Below are 18,544 nucleotides of genomic sequence, written 5' to 3'. Positions count from 1 at the left end.
GTGTGTAAAGTTCCAAGTTCAAAGAACAACATCTTTGTTGGCATGTCTACTTGCACCTGTAGTGACTCAGTCAGTACATCGTGTAAAATGTAGACCTTTTGTAATGCATTCGTAAGGTGAGCGGAAAAAAACCCTCGCACAAAGAGGAGGAGAAGAAAAAAACATACTCGGCAGCCACCAAATGTTTCACAAAGCCTCCAGCGGGCGAGCCGCAATGCCGCTGAGCATTTGGCATTTGCGCTCAGAGTGCTCCGGCGGTTAGCTGCGACCCTCATCGACTTTAACCTTTTGCGTAGATACAAAGGTAGACTCACAAAAAAGTAAACGGGGGGGAAAAAGTTTGTCCGGAAAGCAATCACAGCGTGGCTCTTTTCCACCTACATTTGTTATGTTACAGCGTCATTCCTGTGATTTATTCTTTGGAAATGTATGAAAAATAAAAGACTAAGGAAAGAACAAAAAGACCTCAGATCTGTGCCTCCAGGCAATATCGTCATACAGGTCCACAAAGGATCCCTTTGAATTTATGTGATATAGAAGTCAATTCATTTCCAAAGCTACACAGTGATGATTGTTTACCTTATGTGTCATATCATTTCAGTGATGATTCAGCTATACACGCGCGGTAGGTTAGTCCCTACCCGTCGCCGGCATCCCGGTAGGCCACATTGTCCCTCTGGCTTTGAAGCAGCATGGAACAGATGCTGTATTGGCTCTCAAGCAGCAGGAGGGAGTCCAGACTGGAACACAGCACGCTGAGCAGTCTACAACAACAAGCAGTAATAGAATTTCTAGATCATACAACAATTCTCACAGGTCTACATTTTTTAAACTGTATTTACTCGAGTAAAGCAAAACTTTTTCTTGTTCAATGATGAATAAATGTGAATAGAGTTGTCTGATAATGACTTTTTAACCGATATCCCGACATTGTCCAACTGCAAAAATATATCAAACAGATACCGATGTATGCGGTCGTGTACTATTGATTATTGTAGTAGTCGATTAATCGATGAACTAGTTAGTTCGAGTAATCGGATAAGGAGCATAAAAAACTAAAATACCTGCACGGAGCCATAAACTGTATTAAAAAAATAAATGAGGATCTAAGTACAATAAAAGAACAATTGGCTAACTTATAAAGCAAAGTAGTGCTGCAACGATTAATCGATTAACTCGAGTATTCGATTAGAAAAAAAGATTCGAATTAAATTTTGCTGCTTCAAGTATTCGTTTAATTAAAGTGGCGTTGTAATGGTTTATTTGAAAGTGTTTGCATTTAGTTTTATTGATTAAGGTGGATACACTGCCCTCTGGTCTGCCTCATTTCACATGGCTGAATCCAACTGCTCCCTGTTAAGACCAATGTATGTAAATTTTTTGTTTGAGATAATTTTTTTAATGCATTCACAATTTTGTTTATAGGTATATTTAGCCGTGTTTTTTTTTGTGGGAATATATGTCTGAACCATTTGTTAAGAGCATTGTAAAAAAAAAAAAAAAAAAAATTAGCATTTAATAACATTTAAGCATTTAATTGTTCTTTTGTTGCATATAGATCATTTTTTGTTTTTTATACCATTTGAGGCTAAGCTCAAGTATTTTAATTTTTCATGTTCCTTATTCGATTACTCGATTATTCGATCTAACTAGTTCATCGATTAATCAACTACTAAAATAATCGATAGCTACAGCCCTACAGCAAAGGTCCGCTGGCTTAAATGTTATAAAATGCTATTTTTCACGCGCGCAATGCACGCTGGTGGTGATGATGCGGTTGGCCTGGACTGGGAGAATAGCTTTGCTAGCTAGCAAGCGAAGCTAGTATGACAACCGGCATGATTTTGTCACATTCTGCTGCTGGTCAGATTGTTTTGTTACCGAGATGTGGGATGAGTTCCCAACGTCGTACCTGCATCCAATTCCAGCTCATCAGCAGTGTCTTTAAACCGATCCTAGGCGGCTTGCCGAGATATTGACCTGCTGCCATTTGACAGTTTGTTTATACTTCATTATGAATTGCATCATTGCCCTGTTTTTTTCGTTTGTCTGCCAGTCACCGCAGTTTTCCCTCGTTTTTTTATTTATCCCGACTTACTGTCACAGACGATTTTTGTTCCTCCCTTTTTGCAATCGCGTGTTTTTGTGAGTGTTCAATAAACCCTTTTACGCAATCCCTATGTTATTGTTGTCGGCTTGCTTCCGCATTTGGGGACCATAACACTTTTAGGTTTTACCGCACAGAGACCGACAACGCACGTGGGTTGCGATTGCTTTATAAGTTAAATCCTGACTCCCATAGTCCTGTGGTCCACGCGCTCGTCTGTTGCAAGGGAAACGAGAGTTCGAATCCCGATTTGATTTAAATGCTTTTGCTGCTTGTTTTGTGAAACATCGACAGTGTTTTCCTACTCATCACTTTTCCACTCGGGTTCAAATTGGAAGGGCAGGACTGACGACATGTTAACCAGTGTTGGGAATAACGGCGTTATTTTTTTCAGTAACGGGGTAATCCGATTATTTTTTCCACCGTTACCGTTACTGACGGTCAAAAGCGGTGCGTTACTTACTTTCAATAAACTGAAGAAACTACCAGCCGTAGCGAGTCAACTCTGCTCTGTTTATTTGTCATCCAAGATTTGGGGTGCGTTCAGGTTCATGGCAATGAAAACAGTAAACAGACATAGCCTACCTTTGCAAGAACGATGGAGTTGCCGTTTGATATGATCATAATGTGCAGGTCCTGCACCCATCCGCAGCAAAACTGTTCGTAGCTTTGTAGCAATTTGTAATTTCGGAATCGCTGATGAGTTTATTAACATACACCAAACAATAAATACAGCAGAATGTCCATTTCGCGTTATTGTGGAAGCCCGTCGACATCTTTACTCCATTTGTCTTCGGCTTGCTCGTAAGGGTCAACATTGTTCACATCCTTAAGTCTGATAACATATCTGTTCTTCGCCTTAGTAACGAGTTTGTCTCTTTATCGAACTGGCAAGTTAAATGTCCCGCGAGCCAGACCTGCTTCCAATATGGCTGCGTTGTTGTCAAATCTCACGTGATCCCCTATTCTGTGACGTAAACGCTCGAGCCTAATAGCGCACGTACTTCAGAGCCAGTGTTTTCACACACAAACCGGAACAGCGCGTGCGGCAAACACACACACGCAAAACAGATGCAGAGGGATATGATAGCAGAGCATTCAGAGGAAAATTTGTCCTTTACGAGGTGGAGATATAAACACTATTTCAAGTTGGTCGAAATTAAAGGAAAGAACGTGCATGTAAAGTGTAATTTATGTCCCGGGGCAAAGCTTTTGTCGACATCTGTAGTAAGCAATTCAAATCTGTTTCTTTTTGTTGCACTTCAAGTGTAGGATAAATCTGTTACTGGTGAGGTGCAATAGATATTACAAGGTTCTATAACACAACTATTTGTCTGTTCTTCTCTATTCAACTGACTTGAATACTGCTCAGAAAGTTTCAAATTCTTTAACATACAACAACTTTTTAAAGTAAAGGAAATAGTTACTCTCCCTGGTAACTAGTTACTTTTACTATAGAGTAAAATGGTTACTAACTCAGTTACTTTTTGGAAGAAGTAGCGAGTAACTATAATTTTTTAAAGTAACGTGCCCAACACTGCGAGTGACACTGTGAAAGTACGGCAGCGCGGCCCAGTGACATCAACGTCTAAAGTGCATTGCGCCGTCAAAAACAATAGCGACCTACTAGTTAAACTAATTTTTCAAATTTTATAAAAATGAAAACACAGGGTTGAATATCAAATTATTATAACTCATACAAACATTTATCTTTTAAGAACTACAAGTCTATCTGTCCGTGGTTCCCTTTAACATATTATCGCTATTAGTATTGTGGTGCCCCCACTGGTTGCTTTAATAATGACAATGCTCACATAACAAATCCCAAGCATCTTAGTTTGGAGACATCTAATACGAATGTAATGTTCATTTGCTGCCACTCTCCCAGTTCAAATGGATCGGATGTCTATGGCCGTCAAAGAGTTATACTCATGAAAATGTTTTACGCAGACATTAAATATAAACTGCTAGGACATCGAGACAATACACCAAGAGCAGCACAAAGTCCCTCAGACTGCTCTTAAGTGTCAAATCGGCTACCATTTACTCCGAAAATCCCTGACGATTTCCGGCGAGTCACGAATGTCTGCGAGAACCGGATTAGTGAAGCCAATTTTCTCCGGCAGCTTCACTCGCGAGCTTTGCATTGAAAAAAAAGGAGGGAATCCCCGCGAGAAGCCTTCATGGTTCATTTTCAAATGCTGGTAATGATGCCCGGCTTAGGCATTCTGCTGAGACTCTGCACAGACTGCGGAATAACGACGACGCTTGGGCTTTGTACTTTACAAAACTCGACAGCAAAAAATACAAGGAGCTCCATCAAAAACATCAGGAGCAACAGTCCTGCTAGGACTCCACCGTGTGTAACATACAGAACAAGGCTTCACTACTAAAGTGTCCCATGAGCGCATTTGAAGTAGTTCCTGTTCGCCCAAGTGCGGGACAGACGTCTGAGTGACAAGCACTCTCAGTCGCTCTGACAGCGGCCAAGTGAGAGGCTGCCAGCTTGTCAGGCCCGGCGACCTCTCTTCCGCCGTTTGAAAGCAATGCTCGGAGAAGCCAAGCTGTTAGCGCCTTGTCTGATAAGCTCTCCACTTGTTCCCCTCACTTGTAAATCTGCTACACATCTTGCGGTAGCGCGTCGTGGAGTTTTTTTCTTTTCATAACAGTACGGTGTCATCTCCAGCCAACACTCTAAATCATAGGCTGTGCTTAGAAGCACACAGTTCACGAAAAAGTCAACTAAAAATGTCGATGGAGTAAATAAAGAATGATTTCAGTAAACATTCACACATTTCCTACTTCTCGAAACATTATTAAAATGTATCACGTCATGGTGGACCATCCCTAAAAAATTTGGCTTTTTGGCCTTTGACCTCACAACTCCAAAATGTCATCATCTCTTCCGTTTCATAATACAAACATATCCTGTGAGTTTGATCATCTCTTTATTGGTTCTTCAGATTTCTTGAACACATACAAATTCATTTAGACTCTGCGACCTTTGACCTCATGTCCCCAAAATGAACCGCTTCTGTTTCACATTACATATATGTATATTGCAAGTTTGATAACAGCCTTTATTCATTCTTGATTTATCTTGAACACAAATATACGGCCATGTGACCTTTGACCTCACGACTCAATAATGTAACAGCCACTTCCATTTGATAATACAAACATATCCTGCAAGTTCGACAATCCCTTTATTCGTTCAAGTTATCTTGAACAGAAATATACAAATTCAATTTCGGCCCTGTAACCTTTGACCTCATGACTCCTAAATGGAATTACCTCTGCTGTTTCATATTACATACATCTTGCAAGTTTGATAACACTGCCTTCATTCATTCTTGAATTATCTTGAACACAAATATACTAACTGAATTTCAGTCCTATGACCTTTGACGACATAAAAATGTAATCACCTCTTCAGTTTCATTATACAAACTTTATCCTGCGAGTTTGACAATCTCTTTATTGGTTCTTGAGTTATCTTGAACACATGCAAATTCAGTTCGACTCCGCGACCTTTGACCTCATGACTCCAAAACTGAATTACCACTTGTTTCATATTACATATACGTATCTTGCAAGTTTGATAATAATGCCTCCATTCATTCTTGATTAATCTTGAACACAAATATACTCATTGAAATGCAGTTTGACTTGGCGACCTTTGACCTCATTACTACAACACGGAATTACCTCCTGTTTCATTACATATCATCCATATATCCAACTTGCCTCAACTTGGCCCGGTGACCTTTGACCTCACGACTCCAAAAATTTATTCTCTTCCATTTCATAATACAAACATATACCCGCAAATTTGATCACAATCCCTTTATCAATTCTTGAGTTATTTTGAAAAAAAATACAAATTCAGTTTTGTCCCTGTGACCTTTGACCTCATGCTCCTATAATTTAGATCAGCTCATCTGATTCACATGACAAACATATCATGTTTGTCATCATCAAGTTTGATGACAGCTCAAGAATGAATAAAGGGGTTATCATGAACAAAAACCCACAGAGACACAGACATACAGAACTGAATACATAACATTCACTGGCTACAGGCGGATGTTTTTATTTATTTATTTATTTTAAACCCGATGGGCTGCCAGTGAGTTTCCTTATCAGCAGTTTTCTAGGAGAAAAGCTGCTTTGGAATTACATTTCAATCAAGTGACTGTCGCTAATTCACTTTTGGCTAACTTTATATAAAACACTGCTAGTTTGTACTGTAAATTACTACATGAAAAAAAAAGCATCGGGAAATAACTCGCAGGCCACACTAACACTAAATTTAATCATCAATGAGGGCCCTGCAAACTACTTTCAGATGGATCCCAACGAGCCACAAGTTTAACACCTTGATTTAGCTTATCACAAACTCATCACATACATCAATTACGTCTCGTTAGCTCGTTGCTAGCTTCGACTGTGCTTGAAATACAGGGTAAAACTTGATTGTGTGTAACATTCCAAGCGAGATGGAATTATGAAACTATGACAATCCATAATAAGTCGTAATTACATTCTGAACAGTAATAGCATTTTTTCTGTAAGATAGCTATAATTTAATAGTGTCTAGTTGAAACAATAGAGGGCAGCATGTGTAATTTACTTTCACCAAGTAGCATCTGAATATTACTTATTTTCTGACCGGGTGCAGGATTTGATTTGTCAAGTCAAGGCAAGTTTGTTCACATAACGCTTATTTCTTGCTACCTTTATTGAATTGTGAATGAACGGCCTGCCTGCCATGTGTTTTGAGGTGCACAGGGGACACTCATCCAAAGAAGTGCCCCATGTATCATTTTTAAACTGTGTGCTCAACCAGACAAGCAAACTACAAGTGTTTCCATAGCCTTCAAGTGCCCTTTTTTGTGTCACAAGCCCCACTGACGCGTACAGTATTTCGGACAAATGTTATGTTACTACGGCTTTTAAATCACATTGCTTATATTCTCTTAGAATACGTGTGGTGCAAACGCAAAGTTTACGTTCCGCAACGGCACACGCACGCGTGCACGCTTGCCGCGCATTAATCCATCACCAGCGGGGAGGGCGAGGCAATCGATGCGGGCCCGGGCGAGTGCCGGTTGCCATGGCAGCAACCGGAGAAGACATTTGGGCTCTTCATCTTCGTCGAGAGGCTTACTTTTATGGGATGTTTCAACACAACAGCAGCATATTAAAAAGACGGCGGCCAACCAGGAGAGCGGAGGGAAAAAAAAGTGCTTCAGAAGTCGAAAGGAAATAAAGATTTGGTGTGACATCGGCAAATCAGGTGAGATTTTTCGGAAGATGTAATGACAGTCATAGAACTTCTACGACTGCTTTTATATTGCTAAGGAGCACACGAGAAGTATAACGGTAGATTTATTTCACAGTTTGATTTGTTAAATTGTTTTGTTTGTTGTTGTTAAATTGATGTCTGAAATTTCACGCGTTAGCTGCCGTTGAAGGGCATAGGCGTCCAATCCATTTGGACTGGGAGAGGCCGGCACCTCCCGGTCAATGGCACGAAATAAGTGAAGTGTACGGTAGTAAATCTCTGACATCTGAGTTTGAATATGAATTTCTAACACAGTTTCGTTGCAAAATTTATGTGAATCACTTTTACGGGTGGATATGATGACATCCTGTTCAATGCTGCCTGATCGCTAATCCTGGCACCAACATTCTCTCTACTTGAGTGTGTCTAATTGCACCCAGTCATGCGTGAATCTCATCAGACGTGGGATAGTCATGCAGACAAGTGGCCCCAGGGCCACGGCCCCTCCCCCTGCCAAGCGGGCGGGTGAGCCAGCGGAGCCCATCCCTCCTCCTACAGCTCCAGCTAGGGTCCACCGCCCCTCAGCCCGGGACCCAGGGTGGACCTCCAGACCATCCGCGGCCCCATAAACTGGCCTTCAGGGAAGGGATGAGGGAATGAGACACTGCCCCCCCCCCCCCACACCCACCCCAGCCACCGCCTGCCCACCAGCTATCGCCACAATCCCCAAACTGACACACCACTAGGCCCAGGGAAGGACAGGATCCCCACCCAGAGTGGGCGACAACCCGTCGATCCACCGGCGCTGGGGCCCAAGGAGGATACCCGGATAGAAAAGAGGGGATGGCGGAAGCAGGAGAGTGCCAAGAAGCCACCGCGGGGCAGCTGGACACCGGAGCCCCAACCCCCCGCAACCGTCAGCCCAGGCGAAGATGAGGCCACGCCCCGGGAGCCATGCCACAGAAAAGTGTGGAACCCACCCAGAGGTGGGTAGAGTAGCAAAATATTTTACTCAAGTAAAAGTAGCGTTACTTCAAAATAATACGACTCAAGTATAAGTAGTCATCCAAAAAAACCTACTCAAGTACAAGTAAAAAAGCACTTGGTGAAAAGAACACTAAAGTAATGAGTAACATTGTGAGTAACTGCTTACATTCTTGTTAGATTTTTTTTTTTTTTTTTTAAAACAACAATGGTATTTTTTAGCACAAAGTTATATACTGTATATGAACTGTTATAATGATACTGCACAATAACTCCACAATAAGAAAGAAATACAAAAAAAAAAAAAAAAATCATTGAACTCTGGGCAAGAGAAAAAAATGACAGAAATTAAGCATTATTTGTCCAAAGAGCATGAGCGCTCTCTAGTGGAGAAAATTGTTCCTAGTTTGAGTAGTGAATGGTTCGTTCATAGTTCCTATGATGAGATTAAAAGGATCATATTTCCAGTTTTCCGTGGTCAATAGGTGCTATAAAAACTGGGAGAGAGGTTAAAATCCACGTTTCGAGTCATGTTGAAGGCGGCGCGCTGTATCAAATACTTCATTTTTTACATTGCTTTAAAGACGCCACATGAACGAACAGGATGGTGTAATCATAGAACTGCAAGCTTGCGTCTGATTGTTATAATGGAGTCATGTGATTATTGTTGCGACGTCTCATTGGTGAAATTGGTAGAGCTACTCTTGGCATCACTGGCACAAAAAAAAACCAACCAAAAAAAAAACTAATATGTTGAATAAAGAGAAAAATGTAACGACTCTTGTGTAGCCTAAAATAGCGGCGTAAGAGTAGCGTGTTTTCTTCACAAATCTACTCAAGGAAAACGTATGGCTTAGTAAAACTACTCTTAGAAGTTACTAAAGTAAATGTAACGGAGTACATGTAACGCGTTACGACCCACGTACCGCCCTATTATTGTGGTTGCCAGGTATTTTTGCTGAATTTTTAGCGACTGAATTTTTTGCAACAGAATTTTTGCAATTATTGCGAAATTTCTGCGACTGAAGTTTTTGCATCTAATCTTTTTCAACTGCATTTTTTTGCTGCAGAATTTTTGTCTCTCAATTCTGATGCTAACAACATTCAGTATTATAAATTCATATTAAAACTTTTTTTTTTTTTTTTTTTAAACCTGTCCTGTTCAGCTGTTTGACACGGAGAATGGAAGTCTAAGTGCCTGGACAGTCTGAACAGTTTTAATGTTTCACATTGAGAGACTGACATATTCCCTTTGTGATCATTCAACATACCTCATTTATCATGACAAAACAGCGAACAGGAAGGGGTTATGGGGGAACAGAAGAAAAACACAAGAGAAGAGAAGAAACACAAACAACAACAAGAAATACATTGAACGCCTAACTACACTAATCACTAATATGTTGGTGCTATCGTCAGCTAAATGTATTTCCGGTTGACACCATGTGGGGGGCCTGTTGACCAGGGAAAGAGGGGGAAGAAAGTGTGGGAGTCTATAAGCTAAGTGATAGAAAGGGGTAGAGTGTACTCAAATCATCTCTCTGATCTAGAACCCAGTAATCATGTGAATCCCTTGTGAGTGTAAGCCCGTTGGCGAGCAACCCTATAACGCTCCATCGCCATTCCCGCCACCGGGACCCCCCGCCCGAGCACGCCCAATAACATCCAGCCGCACGCGAGCCCCGCCGGGCGCGCAGCAGCCACGCAGACAAGCGGAGACACCATGCGGGAACCGACACAGGGCCAGAGACCTCCCCCAGTCAGCCCGGGGAGGGTTGGCGGGCCCGGGGGGTTGGGGGGGGGGGGGGGGCAGCGCAGTCCATCCCTCCTCCCGCAGCCCAGCAAAGAAGCCCTTGTCACCCGCGCACCCATCTACTGGCCCTCGGGGATGGCAAGAGGGGGTGCACCACCAACCCCACGCCCGTCCCCAACCCCGTCCGCCCACCCGGGTCACGAGCCGCCACTGCAGCCCCCAGCCGACACGGCACTCCACGTCATATTCAAACTCTGATGGCACGGATTTACTTCCGCAGCTGATATTTTTGCATAAGCATATTTTTTGCTTCAGAATTTTTGCTACATTTTTTTTTTTTTTTTTTTTTGCAATTGAATATTTTTTGTGACAACTACATTTCTACAGTTGAATTCTTTTGAATTGAAATTCTTACTCAAACTCCAATAGCACAGGTTTTAAATACAGTAGTAATATTTTACAAAGGTTTAATTCGGAAGGTCAAAATGCTCCATAATAAAACATCTGTACACTTATAATAAAGCTTTTACGAGAACAACAGATTGCCTGCTGACTGCATCATTTCAATGATTTGAAGTCAACCAGCTTCACATGCTGACCCCTCAAAGAATAAACAGCCATGTCAGTATTATGTAAGTGTCTGTTGTGCTATTTCACTTCAAGGTTCCTTCAGTCCAGCGCACTATCAATGGAATTAACGTTGAGCTAGTTAGCGCGCAACTGAAGTGCTACTGCTTTTGTTGCGATGCTGCTGATGTGAGTAGCTCTCACCTGAGACCGAACGTGTGCGACTGTTCATAGTGGAAGAGGGAGTGGATCTTGCTGGTGGAATTTACAGCAATCAGCCTGTCGATCAAATCCTGTGGAGCACAGCGGGAGGCTTTTAGAATCACACATTTATCATGTTTAAGCTGGAAACAGTGCTTTTAGTGCTTGTTTGTAGGCGAAAACCAAGGATGTTCCAACTCCAGTTAGGAAAAGTGCAAACATGCCCTCAAATGGAAGAAAGAGGAACTGCTGGCACATGTAAGTAGTGAATCAGTGTGTGTATGAGTGTGAGAGACACTAAAATTAAAATAAAACTCTAAAAGGCAATTCTGGTAATGCAAATTGTGAATATGCTGGGTAACATGGTTCTTTTCAACCCAATTGGTCATTCTAATTTAACCACAATGAGATTGTATGTGTATGTGTGTTAGCCAACTTACCGGCACAAAGCTTGGCACTTCTCTCAGTGTGTATTTACGTTTGTTGGCCAAAGATTGACCAGCCACGAGCTGCCACATGGATAGTGGAGACGAGAGCAAGTTGACCAGGGACAGGAAGGACTGCAAACATAACAAAGTCACCATGTCTCGCACACAAAGCACGGTTACATACCACGCTTGCTAAAAAAAATTTCAACTTGAAATTTCAAATTAAAACAAATTTGACTGGCTTTTTCAGGAGTGTGATCGAAAAGTCAATAAAACAACTGAGATTAAATTTAGTAAAAAAGGACTTCAGTTCATGTAGTTTGAAGTCCGAGTAGGACTTAGATTTAAGTATCATGGTTTTGGGACGGATTACGATGTCCTCGACTTACGTGATTTCGACTTCACGACGCCGGAGTCTCGTCCGCCATTTGGTCTCCAGTCATATAGTTTTTTTTTTTTTTTGTAGTCGCATAAGCAGTACCTTATTGTACCTCATAGTCATAGGCGGAGTTTGACGTTTGTGGCAGGGGGGGAAAACATGTTGATGACCCCGAAACACAGCAATAAAATTAACTAGGGCTGCAGTTATCGATTCTTTTAGTCGTCTTGGGGTAGACAGTCAACCTCTGCTGCCATCTGCTGTCAACACTGTTGTTGTCCAACATGCCCCCTAGCATGCATTGCAGTAAAGTAAATAATATAGTATAGTAAATAATAAAGTGGGGAGAACAAGTATTTGATACACTGCCGATTTTGCTGGTTTTCCCACTTGCAAAGCATGTAGAGGTCTGTAATTTGTATCATAAGTTGTCTTCAACTGTGAGGGACGGAATCAAATACAAAAAAACAGAAAATCACGTTGTATGATTTTTAAATAATAAATTTGCATTTAATTGCATGAAATAAGTATTTGATACATCACAAAAATCGAACTTAATATTTGGTACAGAAACCTTTGTTTGCTATTACAGATACCAAACGTTTCCTGCAGTCCTTGACAAGGTTTGCACACACTGCAGCAGGGATTTTGGCCCACTCCTCCATGCAGATCTTCTCCAGAGCCTTCAGGTTTCGGGGCTGCTGCCGGGCAACACGGACATTCAGCTCCCTCCATAGATTTTCTATCGGGTTGAGATCTGGAGATTGGCTAAGCCACTCCAGGACCTTGAAATGCTTCTTACGGAGCCGCTCTTTAGTTGCCTTGGCTGTGTGCTTTGGGTCGTTGTAATGCTGGAAGACCCAGCCACGACCCATCTTCAGGGCTCTCACTGAAGGAAGGAGGTTGTCAGCCAAGATCTGGCGATACATAGCCCCATCCATCCTCCCCTCAATATGGTGCAGTCGTCCTGTACCCTTGGCAGAGAAGCAGCCCCAAAAAATGATGTTCCCTCCTCCGTGTTTCACGGTTGGGATGGTGTTCTTGGGGTTGTACTCATCCTTCTTTTTCCTCCAAACACGACGAGCTGAGTTTAGACCAAAAAGTTCAATTTTGGTCTCATCCGACCACATGACCTTCTCCCATTGCTCCTCTGGATCATCCAGATGGTCAGTGGCAAACTTCAGACGTGTCTGGACATGCAATGGCTTCAGCAGCGGGACCTTGCGTGCGCTGTAGGATTTTAATCCATGACGGCGTAATGTGTTTCCGATGGTTTTCTTCAAGACTGTGGTTCCAGCTCTCTTCAGGTCATTGACCAGGTCCTGCCGTGTAGTTCTGGGCTGATCCCTCACCTTCCTCATGATCAGTGATGCCCCACGAGGTGAGCTCTTGCATGAAGCCCCAGAACGAGGCAGAATGACCGTCAACTTGAATTTCTTCCATTTTCTAATAATTGCTCCAACAGTTGTTACCTTCTCACCAAGCTGCTTATTTTCCTGTAGCCCATCTCAGCCTTGTGCAGGTCTATTATTTTATCCCTGATGTTCTTACACAGCTCTGGCCATTGTGGAGAGGTTGGAGTTTGTTTGTTTGAGCATGTGAACAGGTGTCTTTTATACAGGTAACAAGTTGAAACGGGTGCAGTTACTTCCGGTAATGAGTGGAGAACAGGAGGGGTTCTTAAAAAAGAACTAGAGCCGAAATATTTACTAGTTGGTAATGTATCAAATACTTATTTCATGCAGTTAAATGCTAATTTACTATTTAAAAATTATACAATGTGATTTTCTGGATTTTTGTATTAGATTCCGTCCCTCACAGTTGAAGAGAACTTATGATACAAATTACAGACCTCTACATGGCTTGCAAGTGGGAAAACCAGCAAAATTGGCAGTGTATCAAATACTTGTTCTTCCCACTGAACTAAATAACAATCAAAATTCATGTTCTGTGGTAATTATTTTTTCAGTTACTGTTCCGCTTGTTTCATTAACTGCTAGTTATAGTATTTGGTAACACTTTATTTGACAGTGGTGCCATAAGACTGTCATTAGGCAATCATAATTATGACATGAAACTGTCATGAGCATTAATGAATGCTTATAACAGACGTCATTTAGTGTTATCCAGCAAATTATTTCACTTTTGAATGGATGTAAAAGATCCAAGCTGGACATAAATGGGGTTAGTGACATAATTTGCTGGATGACACTTAATGACACAAGCATTCAGTAATGCCCATGATAGTGTTATGTCATAATTATGACAGTCTTATGACGCCGCTGTCAAATGAAGTGTTACCTATTAACCCAAATAAATCAACAAATAAGCCGCACTGGACTATAAGCCACAGGATTTAAAATGAAGGAAAAAATTAGCAGCTTATAGTCCGAAAATTACGGTAAGTAACAAATTTGTACCTTGAGACAATTCCTGTCTATGGGTTCTGTAGCTGTAGGTTTGGGTCGGACCGCCCTAGCATCCTCGCTGCCGCACTCCAACGCCGACCACAGCTCCACAATCAGGGCCCGGATAAAGCCTTGCACACAAAAACATTAAAGTTCTGAGTTATTAGTGAACCTCAACATCCGGTTGTAGCGTGTTGTCGTACCGGAGCGATGCAAAGCCGCGGCGCCCGGCGCCGTCGCCGCCAGCTGCGTCACCATGACGCCATAACCGAACTTCTCGCAACGGCTCACCTAAAACAACCAAAATGACATATTAAAATGGCATATTGGAGCACTTTTTTTTTTTTTTACAACGGAGTGTTTTTGAAATCCAATTACACGCCAGATTTCGAGTGTGCATGCAGTCTCTTCCTTAGTTAAAAATAATCACGCTCCTTAATTAAAGTGCAAACCAACAAGGCAAGCAATTACAAGCGTGAGTAAACAATGGCGCTAAATTAAGAGTAAGCAGCGGGTGCGAAAGGTGTGCTCTGAATTAGCATTAGCTTGCCGCATGCCGTCTGAATGCTAAAGACGACGCCGGCAAAAAACTAAATATTAAACTTGATTCCCACGTGTGCAGTCTCAGAAAACTTATTCGTCTCGTTTATATTTGAACTTACATCGCTTTTACGATGACATGACCAAGAGTGGATATCCCGGGGGCGGGACGTGCCTGACCCGTCTCAAGTTTTGAAGCTATAGACTTAATTCGAAGTAAAAAATTGATTCAGTTCTCATTTTAGTCGCGCAATAATGTGCTATTTAAATACTACAATCTTTCTCCAACCCCTCCTTTCTCTGAAAATGGTTTAGTCCACGCCACACGGCAGAGGCTGAACACCACACTATCTGCTTTCTGCATAAGTGCCTATAGCGCACTGCTGCAGGATCACATGAACTAAAATCTTTAGGTTCAGATTATCTGCATCATTTATCCTGCATTGTTCAAAGGTTAACTCTCCATTACTAAGCTAAAACCTAATCATAGCTAAGCATAAGGTGACAGACACAGGTATGGTGAGTACTAATACAATATACAATGATCCCTCGCTACTTCACGCTTCAAACTTCGTATGTGGCGCCGTTTGTAAAGCAGCACAAGCTGAAAATTACGACAACATTTTCTCACAAGCGCCACAGAGTGTTTAAAATGTGGTGTAAAATTTTTTGTCACTTTTTTTTGCACATTTAAAACATTATTTTAGCAACTTAAATATTTATTTTTAAATAAGAAGTTTTGGACCTGATTGTTTGCATCCAGAACTAAATATTTAATTTAAATCTTAAATTTATGTCCTGCATCCTAAATGTTAAATCTGGAAACGGTTGGAACTAAATATTTAGCTTAATATGCAAATTCACATGACTGGAGACCGGAAGTAACAAAATAAACCCTTTAAATAGTTTCTCCTAAATGTGTATTTTAACTATATATCGTTATAATCACAATGACTCATGTCCAAGAGCTGACCGACTGCCACCGGCGAGTAGGTTTTATTCATTTTTAATCAACGTAAACAGGCAGTCTGAGCTGCTCCAGCTTTTATTTTGTTACTTTCGGTCGACAGTCACGTGAATTTGCATTTTAAGCTAAATATCTAGTTCCGAGCGTTTCCAGATTTAACATTAGGATATAGGATATAAATTTATGATTTGAATATTTAGTTCTGGATTTAAACAGTCAGGTCTAAAATTTCTTATTAAAAAATAAACATTGAAGTTGCTAAATTGCGTTGTGATTGTGCAAAAAAAAAGAGACTAAAAATTTTACACCACATTTTAAACACTGTGTGGCGCAAAATGTGAGAAAATTATGTCGTAATTTTTAGCATGTACTGCTTTACAAACGGCCCCCCATAACTTCACTCCCTCAGTCCATCGCAGATTTTTTTTCCAATTGAAAAAAATGATAATACAGATGACCTGTCCCAATCTTAACCAAATGAACAAAAGGCTCCTCACGTTTTTGTACCATGAAGTTTCAGATGGTTCATGACATGAGTAGCACATTAGATTATAATCTCCTCGTGTTTTTGTGTCACGAAAAGTGAAAAAGGCAAAAAGCACCATCGATCTAGTGAAAGAGTACACTGCCTCACTCGAAAGATTTTTTTTTTCTTTGCATTTTGTTCTATTATCCATTTCATTACCGGTATTAAGAGTTAGGTTAGGTGTATGGAATGATTTCTTTTTTTCTGTTGTTTTATTCCGGTTTTACCCCAATTATAAAATTTAATGTGGCGTGTCAGTCGTGCTTGGAAGTGATAAGGGCATTTACGTGTAAAAAATGTCTTGGGTTACGAACCTACTTCCAGAACCAATTCTCAACTCAACCAGTGCTAAGAAAGATACTAGTGGTACTAAAGCAACAAATTTCAGTAAAAGATGCTGTATAACTTTCTTTGCTCATTGTTCGCCCCCAAATATTTAGATGGGGCTTTGCAGGCCAAAGGCCCAGATATTAAAATTTTTTTATTTTTTTTAAAATGGCGTTTCTTCGGCCCGCCGCACAGCCCAAACCGTTTGACCGACCGTCACCGTTCAACTATCAAAATGATGAGAATTTTTGCGCGACGCATGGAATTTTTTAAAATTGTCCACCAAAATTTTACGCTTGCCCATAAATGCTGTTTTTGGGGGGAAAAACTACTTTTTTTAAACGCTACTTGTCCTACAACTTTTGACCGAATCACACACCGTATTGGCCCGTATATAAGACGGTGTTTTTTGCATTGAAATAAGATTTTAAAAAAGAGGGGGGTTGTCTTATATTCGCGGTCTAGACGTTATACCCATTCACGACGCTAGATGGCGCCAGATATCATTGAAGCGAATGCTGAACTTAAATAGTAATGTTCTGTCATGAGTCATGACAGATCTCAGCTATTCTCAAGTTTAACCAGTTTGCATTATTTTATTGCAATGTTTTTCCTTATTCAGATTTGTTTCAAAACTACAGTTAGATCTCACTTTGATGGTTATTGCAGTTATTGCAATTTTGTTGTTTTATCACAATAGATTGGTTTATTTACATTTCAAAAACCAGAAGCCATTCATTTACAAATGTGATTGCACTTTAGTTTACATATTTAAAGGTTTAGATACTAAGATTTGAATGAAGCAAGATAACATGCTTTTTCTCTCTCAAATATATTGTTATAACACTGTAATTATTTTCTGTGTAAAAATTAATTTGGTGTTCAAAAACTCTTTTTTCAAGCTTGAGTCTTGAAAAAGAGGGGGTCGTCTTATAATCAGGGCCGTCTTACATTCCGGCCAATACAGTCATTAACACATAAAAAATTCCAAGATGGTAAGGGGCATAAAAGTTCCGTACAGAATTTGGCACCAAAATTCTCCGAAAGCTGTCCCACTCATTTTCAATGGGATGCCATTGACAGCCATGTACGTCCAAATTTCCAATTCATTTTCAATGGCAGGAAAACATCGGTCCACATGATTTTTTTCCCCCTAGCATTTACCATGACAGCTTATTGACATTCAATTGGCGCCCACGTAATTCGATGCCATTGACAACCATGCACGTCCATGTATATCCATATTTCCCATTCATTTACAATGGCAGGAAAACCTATGTGGTTGTGATTTTTGACCAAAAACGTACCATTAGAGCTCATTGTCATTCAACTAGCACCCAAGTAAGTCGATGCCATTTACAGCCATGCAACAGTACGTGTCCCCGAAATGTCCCAAATCAACAGCAAGTGACCTGACAGATCTATCTACCACAACAAAGCCCAATTGTAATTTCTCCAGAAATTGCAGTTTCTAGTTATTCCCTAAAATTTTACTCTTTATTCCCCCCACCCAACTTTGAAAATTGAACTCCGTGGCAATATTTTGCATAAATTCAGATTTCCTATGGCTAAAATCACTTCCCGAGGATTCAAAAACAGGCTAATTTACCTGCATTTTTTTGCTAAAGCGAGAGAACATGTGTGAGATGCACTCTTGCATGGTTTCTGTCTGCTGTAGTAGCAGAACTCCCTTAGGGGTGGCCACAAAGTTCAGAAGGCAGTCCAGCAACGTTTCCTCCCACATTAGCCTGAGACGTATAGACACACATAAACAAAAACATTACAAGCAGAGTCAGAGTCCAGTTTATTAAGTTAATAAATGTGATAAAGGGCCGCACGTGGTAAGCAAAGGCACAGTTCACTTGTCATACTGTCAGAGGGGGCGTGAGGTATATAAAGTGATTTTATAGCCACCCAGCATGCATCAATCATCAGCAAGATTGCCTTTAAATGTCAACGTAAGCTCGCCGGCCACAATATTAGGTCGAGCAATTCCAATTAAGGGGCCGTATTAAAAAAAAAAAAAAAAACACTGCCAATAAAAAATGGTAATAAAGCTCAATTTAAGAC

The 18,544-nt window shown here is 40.9% G+C and overlaps 1 protein-coding gene across 5 annotated transcripts in view; it reads right to left on the bottom strand.

Moving 5' to 3' along the window:
• Positions 1 to 18,544, bottom strand: part of tbc1d32 (TBC1 domain family, member 32) — a 105,574-nt gene that overhangs the window by 56,992 nt on the left and 30,038 nt on the right. For all 5 annotated transcript variants that reach the window (XM_057822883.1, XM_057822882.1, XM_057822885.1 and 2 more), the window contains 6 exons: positions 18,084 to 18,222; positions 14,318 to 14,405; positions 14,127 to 14,245; positions 11,340 to 11,459; positions 10,903 to 10,991; positions 642 to 764 (listed from right to left, as the gene is read on the bottom strand). In XM_057822883.1, the coding sequence (XP_057678866.1) occupies positions 642 to 764; positions 10,903 to 10,991; positions 11,340 to 11,459; positions 14,127 to 14,245; positions 14,318 to 14,405; positions 18,084 to 18,222 (678 nt within the window). The remainder of the gene's footprint in view (positions 1 to 641; positions 765 to 10,902; positions 10,992 to 11,339; positions 11,460 to 14,126; positions 14,246 to 14,317; positions 14,406 to 18,083; positions 18,223 to 18,544) is intronic.

This window comes from Corythoichthys intestinalis, chromosome 19 (genome assembly GCF_030265065.1).
Source record: "Corythoichthys intestinalis isolate RoL2023-P3 chromosome 19, ASM3026506v1, whole genome shotgun sequence".
In the NCBI taxonomy this organism is placed as follows: Eukaryota; Metazoa; Chordata; class Actinopteri; order Syngnathiformes; family Syngnathidae; genus Corythoichthys; species Corythoichthys intestinalis.
The sequence above is the reverse complement of the archived record's forward strand: the minus strand, read 5'-3'. Positions and strand labels throughout refer to the sequence as shown.